The 21,483-nt window shown below is 39.2% G+C and overlaps 1 protein-coding gene across 1 annotated transcript in view; it reads right to left on the bottom strand.

Annotated features, from left to right (window-relative positions):
- IGSF10 (immunoglobulin superfamily member 10) overlaps window positions 1-21,483 on the bottom strand; it is a 453,826-nt gene that overhangs the window by 351,026 nt on the left and 81,317 nt on the right. Inside the window, exon 2 of the mRNA XM_044070544.1 lies at window positions 12,946-13,213. Within this exon, the coding sequence (XP_043926479.1) occupies window positions 12,946-13,133 (188 nt within the window). The 5' untranslated portion in view covers window positions 13,134-13,213. The remainder of the gene's footprint in view (window positions 1-12,945; window positions 13,214-21,483) is intronic.

Genomic DNA, 21,483 nt, shown 5'->3' with positions numbered 1-21,483 from the left:
TGCTTACTAGTTTAAGACCATTAATTGTAACGGCAGCACCAATTTCAATATATCTGCAATAAGGACAGTTGCCACATTGTGTCATTCCAGGGTGTTTAATTATTTACATTTTATTTCTCTCAAACTACCATTTGTATTTGTATTAATATCACACAGAAGGATTGGACACCCTTTGTTAAGGGCTTTAAAGTAGCTGATAAGGACGTGGCTGGTGGCAGTGGAAGCTACTAATCACACACAATCCGGACAGCAAAAGGCAACACACAAGTTGCTGGAAAAAGTGTAAAGAATTTATTGATTAAAACGCCACAAATATTTTTTGGATTGTTCTGAGGAAGTCTTAGGGTTACTTGGATGAAAATGCGTGTATTTTTCATGTTTGTAGCATTGTAATCAATAAATTCTTTATACTTTTTCCAGCAACTTGTGTGGTGCCTTTCGCTGTCTGGATTAGGGATTATTAGTTTTTTTGTTCTGGACTGACTCTCCTGTGGTTTGCAGTAGAAACTACCTTATAGTCTGGACAGAAGGAGCCATAGCTACTAAACCTGTGCCAGCCTTTCCAGGTGTGTGCATCGGTAAATGAAACCTTAAAGAGTGTGTGTGTCAGTTACTTGGGCATGAAAACAAAGCACTGGTTGGACAGAGAGGGTGCTGGAGGTCTTGGCTTTGTCATTCAGCTGAGACATCAGTTCTATAGCTGTGCCAGTGGGGAATCTTATTGGGGATCTGGAGGATTTATTTATTTATTTATGTATTGACATTTGTTAACCGGGTTTGTCCAACTGGGCTTGTGGCCCATTTTCAGTGGAGACCCGAGGAGAAAAGCTCCAGTAATACATTTTAAAACAAGTACAATTATAAACAATATTGATATAATAGCAGTTATATCAAAATGATTCACATATGTTGGGTTACATGCATAAAGTTAAAGTTGCATTAAAAAGAAGCTAAATAACAATTTTACATTGATATAGTTCAATAGGTCAACAATAAGCATTTTTGTTTGTATAAAATTGTGCAAATGCATAGTAGACACATTGGAAAGAGAGGTGTAATGAGGTACTAAGTATGGTCCTTTTGAGGGTACATAAAGGGAAGGAAGACTAGGTAGGGTCATGGCAAGGGCAGGTTCTGGAATTGAGAAAATAAGCTTTTAGCTCATTTTTAAAGTGTGAGGTGTGGGAGATTGAACGTAAGTCAAGGGGAAGTTTGTTCCAAGCATGGGCAATGGAGTGTTTGTAGAGTAGTTTGCCTACTGACCTTTTTTGGTGGTAGATATCAAGTAATTGTTGGTTAGAAGTACAGAGGGTCCGGGATGGGATGTAGATTGAGACTAAGGAAGATAGAGATGGACAGAAGGAGGGTTTATAAAGAATAGAGTGTTTGTTTGTGTCTTTTGGCTTTTCCCGGTTAGGGGTCGCCACAGCAGAACTCCAGTCCGCTAATGATTGGCAGTGGATTTTTACGTGCTGGCTTGCCGGGCCTAAAGCACAAACTTCAACAAAGGAACGCCCATTCACGCATATCACCACACAGAAGACGCTCCAAACTGAGGATCGAACGGGCAACATCTAACTGTGTAGCATATGAAATTGATAAGATAGCAGAAACTGGGGAAGTTCAAGCTATTGAAGAAAGTTTAAAGAAATGCAGTGGTGTAATTTATATGGGGAGTTAGTAATGAATCTGGCTTTTTTATGGCAAGTCTGTTGCAGTTTGTTTAGAGTGGAGGCCTGGATTTTGGTAAGAACTGGGGCAATGTATAAGAGGAAGGGGAGTAGGAGTGCCTGGCCCAGGGTAAGTCTAGATTCAAGAGTTAGGAATTTTTTGTTCCGATATAGCAGACCTAGTTTCTGGTTTGTTTTTTTTATACATTGGAGTATGTGTAGGTTGAACTTGATTTTGTCATCGATAATGAACCCTAGGAGTTTTGTGTGGGTGTCAGGTTGGATGTTTGTATTGTTAGAAGATGCAATAAAAAAGGAGGTTTTGTGATTAGAAAGAGAACGGGGAAGGAAAAATAGGAGTTTGGTATTTTTGGGATTTAGGATCAATAGGTTGTGAGAGAGCCATTGTTCAGTGGATAGTAGGACCTGTTGGTTCAGAGAGTGTAGTTCAGGAATGTTATTTACGATGGATATAAGTGTGGAGTCATCGACTGCGGTGGTGGCGCTGCGGTAGAGTTGTCACCTCATAGTAAGACGTTGTCCTGTTCGATTCTCAGCTAGAGCATCTTCTGTGTAGACACATGTGTGAATAGGTTACCTTTGTTGAAGGTTGTGCATCTGGGCCAGCAACTCGGCATGCAAAAATCTACTGCCAATCATTAGTGGACCGGAGTTCCACTGTGGCAACCCCTAACTGGGAAAAGCCGAAAGACACAACAACAACATAAGTGTGGAGTCGTCAGTATACTGAATAAGGGAGGATTCTTTGCATGAGCTGTAAAGATCATTGGTGAAGATGTTAAACAAAAGGGGTCCCAAGATGGAGCCTTGGGGAACACCAGTGGAGATGGGAAGGAAAGGTGAGGAGGGTGAGAGCCATTTGACAGATTGTTCCCTGCCAGATAGGTAACTATTAAACCAGGCAAGAACGGAGGGGGATAGGTGGAGATCTGCAAGTTTGGATAACAGTAGAGGATGAGAGACAGTATCAAAGGCTTTGGAGAGATCTAGGAAGAGACAATAAATTAGTTTATTGTTGTCTAGGGCTCTGCAATGATATGAGTGAAGGAGAGGAGGTCAGTGGTGGTGCTGTGGTGAGGATGATATCCATGTTGGGTAGGGGTAAGTAAGTGGTGTGTGAGGAGGTGATTGAGAAGCTGCGAGTGAATACATTTTTCTAATATCTTGGAGAGGGGGGACAGAATGGCAATGGGTCGGTAGTTTGAGGGGTCAGTGGAGTTTCCACCTTTATGAAGAGGGATAGTGAAGAAAGATTTCCAGAGGGTGGGGACAGTTGATTCCAGAATAGATCAATTAATTAGTATAGATACAGGATAGGTAATTGAGTCAGCAGCAAGTTTGAGGAATGTAGGAGATAGATTGTCAGTGGAAGGAGAGCAAGGTTTTAGCTTGAGTAGTAGAGATTTGATGTAAGTAATGGGAACTGGCTCAAAAGAAAACAAAGTCTTGTTAGTGGGACTTGGAGAGGTGGGTGTCGAAGTAGAGTTTGGCTTAGAGGTTACCAGATTTTGGATGGAAGAGTTAAAGTGTTTATTCAGGAAGAGGGAGAAATGAGCCTTGGACTGACTGTGGTCTCTGTGTGCTCTTAAGGAAATTGCACTTGATGCAGAGAGCTGTGACTGGAAATACTGTGTGTGTACTTGTCATTATCTCAGTGAACATCCCCCCCACAAGTGCTAGTGGTGTGGATTCAGGCTCCTTGATTATTGGTGGACATCTACATCACATTTTGTAAACAGTGGTGGGATCACCACATCACATACTGGGATTCAGTGCTGTGGATGTTGAACTCCTGTAGCCTGTAATCAGTGGTCACTAAAGAAGGTGATTGTACCATCAAGCAACCACATGGTAGACATTCAGAGTTTCATATCACATTGTTTTAGTTATTTTTTGTTAGCTTAGTTAGTCAGGGAGATCAGGCAAGGATGTCAGTGGAAGATTTTGGCAACCTGACAAGGAACCAGTTGGCTGAGATGTGCCAAGCCAAAGGACTAGGACATGCCAACTTGACAAAAGTAGAAATGACTGCAGCCTTAACCACAGCTGTATCACAGACCAGCAACCAGGAAGACAGCCAGACTGGCCTTGGGGATGTACATCTCTCAGAAAATAAAAAGGACAGTTCAACTTTTTCTCAGAGGACTTAAAAATCTGTCTGGAGTTAAAGAGACTTGAACTGGAGGCCAAATGGTTGGAACTAGAATCAGCATAGAGATGGAGGCATTTGAAGGCTGAAGAAAAGGAGAAATAGATGGCAATAAAATCAGCAGATAGACTGAGACATTTGGAAGCTAAAGAAAATGAGATGCAGAAGCAATATGAAAAGGAACTGCTAACTCTTCATCAGGGTCAGGGAGGTAATGGGGGAGGGAATAACCAAACACCAAAAGCAATAAAGGTCAGTAGATTTCTTCCACAATTTACAGAAGGTGATAATGTTGATAGTTTTATTGATATGTTTGAAAGGGTTTGTTAACAGTATAATGTTGACTAAGGGTTCTGGGTAAAATTCCTGACCCCCTTATTCCATGGTAAAGCTGTAAGTGCTGTTTCTAAATTGTCTGATACTGATTGCTTAAATTATAATCCAGTTAAAAAATATTCATTAGAGTGTTTTAAGTTAACACCTGAAGCTTTTTGTGAGCATAGACACAATGCAGATGACATTGTGCATGAATATATTGCTGAGTTAAGCACTTATTTTCATAGGTGTGTGAGTGGTTTTCAGGTCACCACTTTTGAAGGGCTGGCAGACCTTTTGGTAAGGAAACAAGCCCTTAGCACTTTGCCTAAGGACAAGAGATTCTGGTTGACAGACATAGAATGCAACACTGCAGATGAGTCAGGAAAAAAGGGAGACTTATACCTAGCAAGCAGGGCATCACTACACAGGAACAGGATACCTAGTGCTACACATGGTTATAAGGGAACCCAGAGTGGGCAGCCTAAACCACCCCAACAGAGTCCACCTAATAGGGGAAGCCAGTAGTTCAAGTACATGGCCAGGATCAAGGGTTAAATGTTTTAAATGTAACCAGTGGGACCATATAGCATATAGATGTCCACAGAGGCAAGGTGGGGAAGAAGAGTTGGGAGATCCACTAAGTGGGAATGACAGAATTCCAGCAGTAAGTTGTCTGGAGACAACAAGGGTACCAAACTACCACAAGAGGTTATATCCTATCTTAGTAGATGGGAAACAGGTCATTGCTAAGAGAAACACATCCTCTGACTTAACCATTGTGAAACCTCCAATGGTTAAAGTGAAGCACTACTTGCTTGGGCAGTCTACTCCAGTCAGAGCTTTAGGAGGGACCCCATTCCAAATACCTTTTTGCTAGGGTTCACCTTGACTGGGAGAGTGGAAAAAGAAGCAAGCAAGTCATTGTGTTTGAGGATATCCCAGCAGATGTACTGCTAGGGAATTATTTTGATAATCCAGTACCTAGTGTGCATTTTGTGACACTCATTCAGGCTTGGAAACAGGCATGAGGGTCAGGTAGCCTGGAGGAGGCCAGACAGACCACACACATGAAGCCAGGACTGGTGAGGTGGTTACTTCAGAGAGGGAGCTACACTGTAGCAGTGAGACTGAAGGTGAGCCGCAGCTGCTGGTGGATACTGATGTTCCCTTGGACAGAGTGACTGCAAGGGTAGAGGTGAGTAGTAGTACCCAGACTGACAGTGAGGCACCGCAGTCAGTGGATACCAGACTACTTGTGGAAGGGGAGCTGGAAAGGATTACAAAGAGAGAGTTGAGACAGGCTCAGCTCTCAGACCTTATATTACAAGGCTTGAGGGAGGTAGACAGGGAGGCACCTGATTCTCAAGAAAAAGGGGAATCTGTATACTAGGACAAAGGGTTACAGTATAGAGAGTGGACCCCTGAGGGAGGGCTAGGAGGTGAGGTAATACAGCAGTTGGCAGTGCCCATAGCCTACCATCTGGCACTTCTAGCCATAGCACATGATATTCCCTTTGCAGGTCATATGGCCATAAAGCATATAAAGAGATGTATTATGCAGAACCTTTAATGGCCTGGGATTTAACAGGGTACAGCAGGACCTGTGAGCAGTGCCAAAAAGTAGGCAATGCAGGACATAAGGTCAAAGCTCCTAGGATGTCTTTTCCTGTGATTGAGGAGCCATTTCAGATGGTAGCTATGGATATTGTGGGGCCTCAGAGTACCCCAAATTCCACAGGAAAGAAGTATATCCTAGTGGTAGTAGATTATGCTACCAGATACTGTGAGGCGGTGACTGTGTCTTCTATTGAGACAGAAAATGTGGCAAATTCTGTGTTAGAGGTTTTCAGCAGGATAGTTTTCCCTAAGGAAATACTGACAGAGCTGCCAATTTCATGTCAGACCTGCTGGCTTTTCTGTGGAAGTACTGTGGAGTGAAGCACCTAAAGACCACCCACTACCATCCCCAGACTAATGGTCTTGTTGAGAGTTAAACTCTACACTAAAAACCATGCTATGGGCAATTGCAGACCAATTTAAGAGGGAGTGGTACAAATATTTGCCCCATCTGTTGTTTGCTTACTGAGAAGTGCCTCAGGAATCCACAGGTTTATCACCCTTTGAGCTGCTGTATGGGCATAGGATGACGCAACCTCTAGATTTGATTCGTGAAGAGTGGTAGCGTGAGTGTGAATCCCACAAGGAGTCTGTTGTGGCATAGGTCCTAAACCTTAGGATAAGGCTCAGGGAACTCATGGGCTTAGCCAAGGAGAACCTGGCAGGAGCCCAACAGCAGAAAAATGTCTGGTATGACAGGAATGCTCAAGCTAGAGAGTATGCTGCAGAGCAGCAGGTTATAGTTCTTATTCCTGTGACACACAAGCTGCAGGCAGCTTTGGATAGACCCTTCAAAGTGGTAAGGAAAGTCAGTGCTGTTAACTACATGGTAGAACTGCTAGGTAGGAGACAGGGGAAGAAATTGTACCATGTGAACACCATGAAACCTTACCATCATAGGGAGGCCCTGGTGCTAAGTATTTGCAGTAGAAGACAGGATGAGTCTGACGGGTATCTAAGGTTACAGCGAGCCAGCAAGCAAAATCCCAAGTTACTGTGGTGGAGCCAAGGGTTGCAGGCATGTGATATGACAGTGCAACACTGTAATGGAGTCAGGAATGCAAAGGCAGCTAGATTCTTGAGACAGGGTATCGGGTAATGCATTCCCAGATAGGCTCATCCCTATCAAGCAATGTTTCTCAAGGGTCACTTGAAAAACTAGCTTTAGTCTTTGAAGGGGGAAGGAGTGTGATGAAAGGAGATACTGCCAGCACAGCTAGCTGAAATTTTGTAAATAATTATATGTCATTAGTGAATATCGAAATGAGTTATACAAGATACTTGTGTTACAAATGTATTAGAAATGTATGTCATGTGTATATCAATCTGATCTGTACAGAAGTTTGTGTTGAAAAGGTATTTGTAAAAGTGCTGTGTTTAAAATGCATGCACAGTGTCCCATACTGGAAGAGAAGACAAATGTGCATGCACTATTGTAGCTGTTTAAATCTATATTTTTTAACAGTGAAAACTAGGATACAGGAGGTTAACCTCAGTCTAGTACTCTTTAGAAAAACATCTGAAATTAAATTACTTTACAGGATGCAATAAAAAGGCTACCTCTCAAGTTTTCGGTGTAGAGACAAAGAGGTTGTTCTAGGAAGCTTTCTCTATTGTCCTTGGAGTCAACTAATTGCTACTTTTGAACATGAAGGAATACAATTGTTTTATGATTTCCAGCATTTGCCAAAGTTCTGAGGAAAAGCCCTTGTCTGTTTATTTTTACAGGTATATTCTAAATGCTGCCAGCTTCTATCATGGGGGGGGGGGGGGGGGTTGGCCTGGGAACTAGAAGTCAGATGACCAGAAATGTCATTTTGCAAGCTATCCCCGCAGTAGTATTTTAGATATTAATTTGAGACATCTCTTAGTGAGACAGATCATTTGGCATTTTGTCTTGGACCTGACAGCAACATTAAGAACCATTCATTACATTAGCCTTGCTCTAATAAAGTAATTTTCTAGGGGACAGTATAATTGTGTTAGATACAGACAAGTATATAGTAAAGCTTAGTTTAGATGTTTTTCATTAGTTGAGTGAGCCTGTACTGCAATGTTATTTTAAATATTTCCTGTGGTTTTGAACTCTGATGTCACTGTGACTATATACTGAGTGTTATCTTGTTCTTTTATTATTTATTATTAAATATATTAAATCTTTCATTGTGGCTGATCTGTGTAGAGATATTTAAGTTCTGAGAGTACTTACATGTTTATTTGGTGACACTGTGTGGACCATACCTTTCAACCTGGAAGCATCAAAAATCTGGACAAGGCCCATGAAAAATAGGTACAAATCTGTGCACTGATTAACATAAAATTTGCATACATAATTATGTAACCTCGCCCACTCCAATGGGATTATGAGATACCAACCTTCATATGCAAACTGAAGAACAGGCAACCAAAATATGGCACCAGAGTCCCCCTGCAGCCATTCCAATGTCCCATGACCTGGCAATTTTGCCCCATTTACCACAAGCACTAATGTGCATACTACTTTACTTCCTTGTGTGCCTCATTAACACCTGCTGAGTCTGGACAGCCAATGCATGTTCTTGGCTTGACCATTAATGGATCCATGCTTATACTAGGATTCCAATGCCACTCATTTCCCTTGACAACAGATGCATGAAGATCCTCTCTCTTTCTCCTTCTCAACACAATTGGAGCACAAGGCTCCCTCCAGAACTTGATAGTGATATGTCTACTTACAGCAGTGCTGCTAGTCCAAAAGGTCAGCTTGTCACTGCTTTGTTCTCCTACGAAAGACTACTGCAGTGCACATATTGCTGCATAAACAATTAGTTTTGGTAATGTTTTGTGAACATGCAGTTACAACATTGAGCCTATTTTCCAAGTGTCTACATCTATGGTTATAAGAGTTTTTCTATGAAAGATCATTTCACACAGTCTGAGTTCTATGCCAAAAAAACCCCATGTACTCTTCCACATCTGAACAGTCTTATCTGAGGACAGCAGGCAGCTTATGGTGAACATTCAGACTTTAATTATGAGCAGAATTTTAAAACAATTCTGGCGCATGACAGATTTTTACAACATTTTAATGGGGTGCTTCAACAATTGAAGCATGTTTCTACTCAGGAATTATAACACTATCTGACTTCATTTACTTCTCCAAAAGTAATGAGGCAGTCTCTACAAAAGCATATCTTAAGGGCATCATTCTACCCTGTATGAATACAATCAGAAACCTTTCACTGAGAGACAAGATGGCATGCCTCAGGTCAGAAATAGTTTTGTTGCCTCAACAAAAGAGCAGAGTGGAAACCAAACAAGAATGCTTACTGAAATCGTGTTAAAGGTTTCAAAAAGCAAAACACTAAGACAGGTAACAAAAAGCACGTTGCTTCTGAAAAAAAATCACTTCAGTCTCTTTCTCAAATTTACTTTCATGTGTTGAGATTGTTAAAAAGAAAATGCAGTACTGAAGTGACTTCAATGTGATAGCTGTAAAATAAATTAAAAAAGCAAACAAAAAAAAAAAAAAACAGAGGCACCACACAGTTCACCAGCACATGTCATAACTATATATGTTGAATTTCATTTAGGAAAATAATCAGTGAAGCAAGCTGGTTATTAAAACACAGGAATACAGTTTGTCTGGAGTACCTGTTCACTTCAACAGTAAATCTAGCATTATTCACGCAGGACCTCAGGACCTGTTTATGCTGAAAGCAGCAGATCAGCTCTAAAACATTGCGGAGGCTGTTCTTTCTGTGCTGTACAACAATAGTTTGTCGGCATTCTAAATAAAGCAAGCAATGCCGATTCCAGGGCTCTGTCCCCATGCCACTCTTAGCACATAGCAGAAGTGCTTCATGCAGTTTAAGAATACATGCTTATTCCTCAGCTTGCATAAAACATCCCAACACCGGTTAAATAGTTTTTAATATATTCTATCATGTTGTCTAAATAGAATAGAGTGATTTACTGTGGGGGCTTTAGTCTGTCTTGTGGCCAAAGGAACTTAGGCATTTCATTTGGAATTAACAGCTTTTTTTCTTTTTGCCTGAACTCGTAATCAGGAATATCACAGTGTGTCAACTGATAGCTCATTAGCATAAATCTTGGCTGCAACCTCAGAGTTAAACTGGATTTACATTACTTTCTGACCAGAATTAAATGAGGGGCCTAGTTCATATAGGAACACCCTTCTAGACCATAACATTCTGGTGGTCTCAACCAATTAACAAGCAAAGAAAAGAGGCCTCCATAGCCACCTAGCCAAAGCAAGAACAAGCGTTTGCATTAGCAGAAGCGCAAGCATGGGCAGCCCTCAACAGCCAGTTAATAAACGCAATATTTACTGCTATTGGGATGCGTAATCAGTGTTTAGATTAGACTGCCTATGTAGATTAAGTCATTTGTATAAAAGTAGTACAGGAGATTATGACTGTAGATGCTGAAATGACAGCAGGTTGTGATAAAATGTTCCATATTTACTGTGCTTCTTGATTCTATTTACTTATTTTAATACTATACTATGCTTGATCTATAGTTGGAAAAAAAACGGTCGTATACTCGAACTTTGACAAGCCAAGAAAGAATTACAAATTTTGAATAAGTAAAGATTTTGTTTACAAAATCTAGCTACATATCACCTAGTAGGATTATGAATATTAATATTAGTCTTCTGAACATGCCAGTTTACAATCACTATAAAGGAAAACTTATTTATGTAATGATACAGACAGCTGTTTTGCACTACAGCTGACAGCTATAAAAACTGAAAGAAGTCTTTGCTTCTCAACTTACAATCCAGCAAATCAACTTTAATGATATGCAAATACAGATGTTGGGGTTCAACTATGAACCATTCATTTTCCACTTATTTTTTGTAATGCTCAAGTGCTCCTGAACCATATATAAGAGATAACACCTGCTGCATAATGAATACCTCTCTCTGAAGCCAACCATCAAAAGTAAATCTACAAAGTCCTTCTCTCTGAAGCCAGAATCCACAAAATCTTCTGTGTTCACACACTCTGCAGCCTCAAATACAAAAAGCCACTGCATAGTAAACACCTTGTAGGCAGCTTGCCATTCGTGGAACCAGCACCATTCCTGCTTCTTGCAGCTATACATTCCCTTCTGGCTTGCTGGAGCTGCTGGAAATACATGCATGATATGAGCTATTGCTCAATTCCGATAGGCTAGCCAGCCGTTTAATGGAGCTGACATCATCGCACATGTGATGACATCAGTGCAAAACACCAAACTAAATTTTTTTAAATAAAAAAAGCCGGGAAATTGGAAATTAAGGGGTGCCACTTGGGAATAGTGGCACCCCATTATTTGGACCCCAAAACTCAGTTTTTACTGAGTAATTCGGAACGGTTGGGAGGTATGGTGTGGAGCACTCCTAATAGCCTTGCTCTTGGTCATACCACCATTTGCATTAGTATTACCATTACACAGTAAGACTGGCACCCTTTGTTAAGGGCCTTAAAGTAGCTGATAAGGAATGACTGGTGGCAGTGGAAACTACCTCATAGTCTAGGCAGAAGGGGGCATGCATAGCTAATAATTTGGCCTAATAAAGAAAGGTCTTTGTTATTCTTAGCATGCTTCTTCTAACTCTAAAGCAAGCAATTATGGCTGCAATAGTTTTTGGGCTGTGATTAGTTCTCAGTTTGCACCCTTTTAACTTTTAGGATTGTGCTCCTCAATCACTAAAACAGTACAGAGACAGCAGTGGAATGGGAAAGTGAGTCATAAGGTGAAGGCAGGCGAAGTAACGTATAAGGTGAAGGCAGGGAAAGTAACGTATAAGGTGAAGGCATACAGAAAAGAGCATCAGGAAGATGGTTTTAACCATTTCATAACTTTTAAGCAATGGCAGTAACACAACATGTATTAATATGAAGTTATTGAATCAGTCACTGTAATACAGATATTTTTCCTTTAGGCCATTCCATCAAATATCGCCCTACTGTAGTTAACTATGGAAACTGATTCCAAACTTATCACACATGTAACAAGGAACCTAAACATTAATGGATTTTCAGCTCTTCTTTTATTATGTCAGAATTAATGAGAATATAAACTAGTATTGTTCCTCAAAAAATTAAGTATTTGACTGGTCTTTTAATAACTTTTTCCTTGTGATAACATAATAAACAACGGTTAGTATAATACCTTCCTAAATGAGGGAACACGACTAGGTGGGGCCAAATTTTTGTTGCACTTAAATTGGTTTTGTTATTTTTGGCATTTTCATACTGTGCTACTTCACTTAATTAGTGTTTAAAGCTTATCTTGATATCAGTCTGTTCTGTCCTGATGTGAGGACCATCTTGGAGAGAGAGACAGAGAGAGAGAAGAGAGAGAGTAGTGTTTATGCAAATGAAATGGCTAATTAAGCAATAATGTGGCTCCTTATGAGCTCTTGCAGCCTGACTTTGGTCACATCAGCAGGACATTGGCTCAGAGTTAGGATATTAGCTTTAGTTTTTCTTATACAGATGGGTCATGGAAAAGCAGCAGTAAATAATCCTTCTAAGCAATTCCAAGCCAGCATCCTGCCTAGACATGTTAGTGGTAATGATTTATCCCTTTCACTGTCCCCAGACCATTCTCCCAATCATAGCTCTTCTAGCTTACATGACCCAGACAGCATGCCCACAGCTTTCATGATTCAGTAGAAAATCTGTCCGAGATATAATTCTTCCTTAGCAGTATGCACATATTTAAAATTGTATATATATATATATATATATATATATATATATATATATATATATATATGTATGTGTGTGTGTGTGTGTATACATATATATATATATATATATATATATATATATATATGTGTGTGTGTGTGTGTGTGTGTATGTGTATGTATATATATATATATGTGTGTGTGTGTGTGTGTGTGTGTGTGTGTGTGTGTGTGTGTGTGTATATATATATATATATATATATGTGTGTGTGTGTGTGTGTGTGTGTGTGTGTGTGTGTGTGTGTGTGTGTGTGTGTGTGTGTATATATATATATATATATATATATATATATATATATATATATATATATATTTATATATGTGTGTGTGTGTGTGTGTGTATGTGTGTACATACAATATTTTATATATCTAGTATATGAACAAAGCGTGTAAACTAGAAAAAAACTATACTGCGATAGTAAGCTTACCCTAAATTTATACGTTCCACAGCAGGAGGGATCTTCTCTGGAACAGTTGTTAGATATCTGAATGTACAATGAACTTCTGTAGAGACATAGCAGGTGCATGATTTCGGACATGCAGTGCACATAGGAAAAGTTCCAAAACAGAGGCATAAAAATGATATCAAACTCCACTGTAGACTGCAGCTTCTCATGTTGATAATCTTTATCAATGGAATCAGAGTTCATTGACCATGTCTGTACAAATAATTTAGCTGCTACTTTTCCAAAATTCCTGAAAAAGGCAAAGAAAAATGCTTATTTAATTATGTTGATATGGAATTTATCATATGCTATAGCATGTAATACATTGTAGTATCTTATTTTTTCACAGAAAGCTCAGCAACAGCCTGCCCAATTTTAATGTGATATTTTACAGGCTTTATGAATAATGGAGACAGAAATAATTGAGCATATTATATGACTCTTGTTCCTTTTCTAATACTTACTGTTGGTGTTAGCTGTAAATGATAAAAAGTGATGCCAGTACCAATGCTTATACTGGAAAACACTCCAGTTCTTGTTGCCTTGAATAACCAAGTAAAACCTATATGTTTAAACCTATGACATCCTATAATACAGGTAATATTAAAAGCCTTAAGGTTCCAGGCACTCAAAGGCTACTGTCTTGAAACCAGAGTCTTGAGTGTCTTGTAGTTATGCAGGTTGCACTCAGGCAAATTCATACAAGCCATTGCCACCCTTTACCAGAACACATTATTCAAGTTTATGTGAGATGAGGACAGCACTCATGGGTTGGGAATCGGAGGGGTTGGATGTGTAGATTAGTGCAGTGATTGGGAAAGGGAATTAGATTTAGGGAATGGGACAAGATTTCTAAGGTTAGGAAGCAGGAGTATAGCTTTAGACTTAGGGAGATGGATGGGTTTTTAAGTTTAGGGAGCAGGAGGGGAAAGTCAAGGGTAGGTAATGATCAGGAATTTTAGTTTGTTGAGGAAGGGTGGAGGAGTTTTAGGGTAAGGGAACAAGGACTTAGGTTATGAATTGTGTGGGAGTTTTAGGGTTAGAGTGATGGCTCTGGTAGGCTATCCAGATTTATAGGGTCAAGTGTTGTGCTAAGTAATTACAGAGGATCAGGCTAGTAGAAGTTGCAGCACTAGCCTTTCTGAGCAAGGGACAGTGAGCAAATGTGTTGTGAGCTACTGGCAAGCAAGCACTTCTAGTATACCCATAGCACATATATTGTAAAGAAGACAGAACCAACATTTTCTGAATGTTAGTATCAGTGAAAGCATTCTTAATACACAGAGGGACAGGTTTTATTGAAGGCAGCAAAAAGAAGATGAAATATAATACTGATACCTGTACAGAGGTGTATTTGTACAGATAAATATTTTTTATGAATCTGTATTACACTAATAAAAATATATATTACACTAATCAATATTTCACAATTTAAAATTCTTATTCAATTTTTATAATTTTCAAGTGAAATTATTAAGATTAGGTACAATTATCCTACTAGTGTGGTACCTGCCTACACCTCAGGGAGTTTCAGATGTGCAGCCATCTATTCAAGTTCATCCCATCAATGTTGAAATCCCTGATCACTGTTTTCCATAGGAAATCCCTGTGGTGCTTTTTCTACATACATGCGAGCACTGATTCCTTTGTTTTTTTGAGCTTTCTGTTTTCTGCATGTTTGTTGGAAAATACAAATTCACATGCATTAAGAAGATTGCACACCTTTCACCCACACACATACATACAAGTCAGGTGCAGGAAACTTGCCAACTGCAAAAAACAATGTATTTATTTATTTATTTGTCAGAACATATTCTTGATAAATTTAGCTTGAAAAATTGAATTCTCTTTGAGCTGAAACTGAACGCTAAGTAGGTGAAGCATATGCATGCCTTTATGGAGAAAACATGGGAAGCTATCCTACAAACGCATTGCACAGACATAAACAGATGCTCAGAGCAAATAAAGGTTACTTAGTTTAATAATCAGAGAAAAGGGTTCATATATTAGTATCCATGAATAAAATAAGGTAAGGTCAGTCTTCTAAATACAGCAGGGTATATTATATTCGCTGAAACTGCATAAGAAAAATGTCAGTAACTACCATTACAAAAATTGGGAAGTACAAGGAGCAGTGGCTTTGCAGATGGCAACAAGATTTACATGAGGAGTTTTGAATAGGAATACACAGTTAAAGAAACAGAGAGACTCTTCTCTATAACAGAAGAAAGTCAGCTACATTGACATAGAGGTATAATGTCCTGACTATGTCCCAGATGACCGGAGGTCAAGTAGTGTCTCAGACATGTGTTGTACAAAATGGAGGGGAGGAATGATGGGTATTAAGCCTGTTTGTCTCTCTCTTAGAGGGGAAGGTCTTGTGGTCATGGGCAAACCCTCCATGAGTGCTGCTTCAGATATGCTACCACCTCCCTCTACAGAAGTAATGGGTCATAGGGATCTTACAAGGGTAAACAAAAAGGTTCAATTTAAAGGTCAGAGAAAAAAGCTTAAGCAAAAAAAAAAAAATTGGTAAAGGTAAAGAATAAGAAAAATGGATAGCAGTTTAGACATTATATAAGAAAAAAACAGTCTGGTACTCTGTGTGATCCTGTTATTCCACACAAGGGCATCTTAAAGTGGGTACATTCCTGTTATTTTATTGTTAGTGTTTTTTCTTTGTATATGTTTGCATCCCATCTTTCTAAGTTTTCCCCTCAACTAACATTTTAAATAATACAATGAAGTGTAAGCACGTGTGTGTGTGTGTGTGTGTGTGTGTGTGTGTGTGTGTGTGTGTGTGTGTGTGTGTGTGTGTGTTTGTGCGCTGAAATTTGTGAGCATTGTTCAGTTCTGCCAAAACAACTCCACAAGTGACTACTATATTTTATATCATTCTGCTGCCTGCCAGAGGTCTTACTAGATGGTTACTGTAATCTTTTAAGTACATTATACATTGCAGCCTAGAGCTACATTAAGTCCAAAACATAGAGCAGCAATATAAAACAGTGACTTCATATTATTTTCCCATGTGTTTCTGCATAAAACTAGATGGTCCCTTAATTAAACTATACCCCATGTATTCTTAGCTATGTCCGATGCATATTTCTTTATTTAATGAGTTAAAGATGACCTATACCGTTTAGGCTATGACATCTTTTCTACTTTTTATTTTAAATCCGTCAGCAATGTTTAGCCATCTTCTTCTGAATATAATGTTTTATAATTTTATAGCACATTTATCTAAAATGAGATCCTTATAATGGCTGCAAATTTCCGAAGCCATGCTGAATAGGTAGAGTTATGTAATTCCTAGGAACTTTCACTAATAAATTCTGCACAGTAATATATTGTCTTAACCGCCACTCATCAATGTTTTCTCACAAGCAGTTTGACCAAAGAGAACGGTAAAAATAGATGCTGAACTTTTACTAGTTATCAAAGTCCCTCTATTCAATGTTTTCTCAGATTTGCACTAAACAAGAATTCATTTTTGAGATTAAAGAGGAATAAGATAACAAGTGTTAGGAGGCTGATGATGGAAGGGGAACAGATTTTCTAGCCCTCCATGGTGTCCAGTGCTTTGAGCGTTTCTGGCCATGGGCAAAGGGAATTTAAGGGAGGGCTTACTGGAATTGTGTCAGTGGTGGTAAGAGTGTGATATGTAGCATACCAATACCGCCAACACAGATAGAAGCAAATTAGAGCATCCAACCAAAGATAAGAGTGATGTAATGGCGGCCTGGGCATAATAGAGCCAACAGTGAACTAGCAGAGCAGATGATGCCTGGCAGTACTGACTGAACGGGTAAGGAAAAAAAAAAGAAAATGCACTCACTGCCAATATTCAGCTACAGCGTTACCTTTGCTCCATAAAACACAGCTCAATGTATGTAAACACAGTAAATAACACTTAAACAAAACTAAAACGATACTCAGAAACTCACAAAATGACAGCAGCTCACATTCTTGAAAAAAGAATATCTGCTACAGTTTCCAAGATAGGCACCAACACCTGGCTGTACAAGCTGTCCTTTATGAAAAAATGCATTTTCCACCTAATATGCTCTAAGACACTTCTAGTAGTTTAAAACAGAGAAAGTAATAAACTACAACAAAGATTTATGTTCCTGTTGTAGAAAGGATTCCAAACATCAAGTCAAGTTGAAAATGTCTTAATCAAGTCCACAGAGAGATTATTCACAGCAGTCTAGGCAAACAGACAGCAATAAAAAGCAATTATCAAAATGAGAGAAATAGAAGAAACAGCCAAAAAATAAGTCTTGGAGTGCTAGCGGTGCTCAGACCCTCAGAAAATGGTAGGAATTAACCTGCTCTCACAAGATGAACTACTATCATTTCCATCATGGCCCTCACCACATGGTTAAACAAGCAGATCTTTATGAAGGAGGCAGTTTCTGTTTAAACGCTCCAGATACAGTTATAGTAGTTTAAAACTGTGAAACTTTAAGTGCAATACTGTTTTACTTTCCTGAAGTAGAAGGGATTCAGACAAACTGTCAAATCAGGTAGAAGATGTTTTAATCCAGTGAACAGAGATACTCTTAATGAATGTAAGCACGTATCTAAGCACATATCACCCTGGCAGAAATGCAATAGTGAGAATGTCTACAGACTACTTAAAAACCACTGAAGAAAAGATGAACAGCTGTTTGTATCACTAATTTCTCCAGATGCACTACAGTAATTGGTTTAAAATGAATAGCCTTTTTTGTTTATACAAATCACATGCATCCAGTTTTCTGTGAGCCAACCTTTGGTTAGCTGCTGCCCTAGCAAAAGGGCTCTACAGTGCCCCCATCATACCACCCAGTGCCCCCATCCTTGTCTACCTACACCATCCAGATTACTTTTTCCTTCCTTTTTCTCATATTTTGTCTTACTCTTCAGTTTTTTTCTGTATTCATTCAAAACATTTTAAAGAAACAATTTCTTTACTACAAAAAATAAACAAATAAATACTGGAAAAGGACCCCTGCTAGATCAGCAGCTGATTAATTGGCCTGTGCTTAAGTCTGGCTCTGTAGTTTCAATCATATGATGTGATCATATGTGCATTTATTCATGTCATACTGCTGAGTGTATTTATCAACTCAAAATATAATAAATATCCAGCATTTAAAAATAGTGTATAAACAGTCTTTAGCTAATTTACAATTTATGCAATGTTTAACAAAATCATGTACAGAAAAAACAGTTTTGAACAAAATAGAAACTTGCCTCGGCAATCTTTCTTTTACTAGTGCCAAACAGTAAACTGACAGAGCACAAGCTTCTTAAATGATCAAACCGAGAAAGTAACAAAACTCACCAACTTAGTAAATTCATTTAAGAAATCAACTTTTCAAATTCTTTCAAATTATTCAATATTTTGTAAAGAAATATGACAATATGGATCATAGCCCAGCATCCCTTTTTCAGAATACCTCAGTGTTGAAAATGCTTTGTTTTATTCAGTATTAGATAAAAGATCCAGAATAAAAGAATGTAAAATATTTGTATTTATCCACTATGAATACAGTTCTGTCAGGTATGGTATTTAATTACAAACTGGGTAATATAAAAATGTAACCCACAGTCACAATTAACTACAACTAAAATAAAACTGAAGACTGCAGAGTTGTACACCAAAAAGCATGGATGTTCAGAAGTGATCTAACCTCTCATGATACAATGAATCCCTAAAGACGTGTTTTGTTTTTGCCTTCCCTTAATAGGCCTGCATTTTTTATGTTTATATTTAGTTGAAGTTCACTATAGAGTGTGCTCCTTCGTGATACTATCATACCAAGTCCTTCCCAATTTGGCTTTCCCTGCAAGCTGAAGCCAAGTCTGGCGTCCCATCAGCCCCACCCTTTATGTAATTAGTGTCACTCGTCTTGGTTTACAATTGAAGACAAACAGGCAGTGTAATTTATTTATATGCTTTATTACACAGAAACACAAGGGTGGATAGCAGCAGTACAGAATGTAAACAAACTGACAGACTACACAGACATGCATGCTTACATCTCAACAGCTTACTACAAAATGACAGTCAGGCTCACATGTGCTCAGTATGTATACACTTGTGCAAGCCCCTAGAAAGCTTTTTAAAGGTATACTTACATATTGATCTACATACTCCCTCTTTAATGAATTGCCCACAATATAATGACATTTGAAAAGAAACATGCAATTGTACAGACAATAAGAAATAAACACCACATTCATAGGTTCATAGGTGTGTACTAGGCTAATGGCCCTGGAGCATTTAGAAGCCTAGCCCATAGAAGTGTCCTGGCATCGTGCCACCCGACATTAGTCCCTAGTACCTCTATCAAGTAGAGCCACTGGAGTGATCCCTGTGGTGAACTTTCTATTTCCCATCCACTCATCAAGATTTCTCTTGAAGGGGACCAGTGAGGTGTTCTGCTTGACATGTATGGGAAGTCTATTCCAGAGCAACCGCAGTCTCTCCAACATGTTCTGTTGATTGTGGTAATGAGGTTGAGGTCTCTGGAGCATTTGGTGTGGAGGGACTGGGATTTCTTTAGATGTAGCATTTCTAACAGAGCTGGGTCAGACATGGCTTTGTAAGAGATCGCCTCTTAGTAGATGATATGAGACAGAGAATAGATGGAGTTTTTTGAGTCTGTCCATGTAGGACAGGCATATGTTTAAGGCATAGGATCCTCTTTGTGAGGTACTTTAGTGGCCTTTCCAGCTGTTGCATGTGTCTAGTGAGGTACATGCCAAATGGGGCATTATACTCGATGATTGGCCTAATGAGGTAAGAGTAGAGAGAGATGATGACCTCTTTCTTCCTGGAAGCAAACCCTTGGTAATGAGATGTGCCACATAGATGGACTTTCTGACCACAGAGTCAATGTGGTGGTCGAAGGAGAGGTTGCTGTCAACTTGTGTCCCCAGATCTCTTATAAAACCTTCAGTGTTCAGTGGGCTCCCATCAATGTGGTAATTAGTGGGAATTGAGTTTTTCCCATAGGGGATGATGACATATTTTTGGCATTAAGCTTAAGGTCATGGTTTTGACACCAGTCATTGGTCTCTGTAAGGCCTTTCTGTAGGATGTCTACATCACTTGGGAAGTTAATAATGGCTCCCAGTTTGTAGTCATCTGTGAACTTGGTCAGCCAGATCCCCTCCGTGTTGGCCTGGACTTCTGAGAAGAATATGCCAAACAGGAGAGGATCCAGGACCGATCCCTGTGGGACTCCACTTGTGACTGGTCAGCAGTCTTACTTGGAGTCCACTACTTTCACAGTGGGCTGTATCTGTGAGCCACTTTGTAACCCACCTAGTGATATAGGGGTTGATGCCTAGTTTGGTGAGTATATCAAGAATTCCTGAGTGGGGAATGGTACCAAAACCCTTGACCAGATCGGGGTAGGCTGTATGAACTGCTTTGCCCTCATCCACAGGTCTGATGACTGACTCAAAGAAGTCAACCAGGTTGAACAGGCATGATCTACCTTTCACAAAACCAAATTGTGTGGAATCTAGAATTTGGAGATTACCTATATCCTTGTTAATTAAGTCCATGATGATGCACTCCATAACCTTACATATCAGACTCGTCAGGCTAATAGGGTGATAATTCCCAGGGTCTGTAGTCGCTCCCCCTTTATGGAGAGGGATGACTATAGCAGTGCACCATTTGGTAGGGATAAGGCCTGCGGTGAGGCTGTGATTGATTAGGGCACACAGATGTGGTGCCAGCTCACTTTGTAGTTCATGTAGAACACATCCATGGATATTGTTGAGTCCAAGTTGCCGTGTATATGGAACATAGTCTAGAAATGCAACCTGATCTAGTACTATAGCAATTAGAACTGGCTTTAGCAACAGGGACAGTCATTGGTGAATAACTTGCTTCCGGAGTTTTGGGATTCTTCTCAGGAACAGGGATATTTACTGGAATGCCCTCTGGAAATTGAATGCTGGATAACTCACTCTGAGATATAGAGTCTTTCTCACAGGTATAATACTGCAATATAGGCTCGGACACCGGGATCAAATATTTCCGATTTATCTAAATTCTGCACCTTGTGATTCCACAATGTGTGTGTGTGTGAGTACTCGCGTGTTTGCATGTTTATTCTGAGATGCTCAAAATGTAATTTCACAAATTTTCTATCCTCAAGCATTTTTGCTTGACATTTTCATTAGACATTTTGTGTTTGCTCTCTACCTATTATAATGGTGATTTATATGGGTTTAAAAATGTACCTTGTGATCACACAGTTCAGGAGAAAAAAACTTTTTTTTTTATTTTGTGAATAATCCTACTCTTGTTAAGTTTGCAACACCTCATAATAAGAACATATAAATAAAAGGGATTAGAGTTGATAGTTGATAGTTGATAGTTTAGCCAACTGCAAAAGTACTTGTTGTATTGGATTACATACAGTTTGCTTTGAATACATGTTCAGGTTGAGTACGTTTTCACAATGGTAACCATTTATAATCCCCAGACCCACAAGAGCGAGAAAAGAA

The sequence above is a fragment of the Protopterus annectens genome, chromosome 4.part1 (genome assembly GCF_019279795.1).
Source record: "Protopterus annectens isolate FY-2018-M chromosome 4.part1, PAN1.0, whole genome shotgun sequence".
Classification (NCBI taxonomy): domain Eukaryota; kingdom Metazoa; phylum Chordata; order Ceratodontiformes; family Protopteridae; genus Protopterus; species Protopterus annectens.
This window is presented reverse-complemented; position numbering and strand designations above follow the sequence as displayed.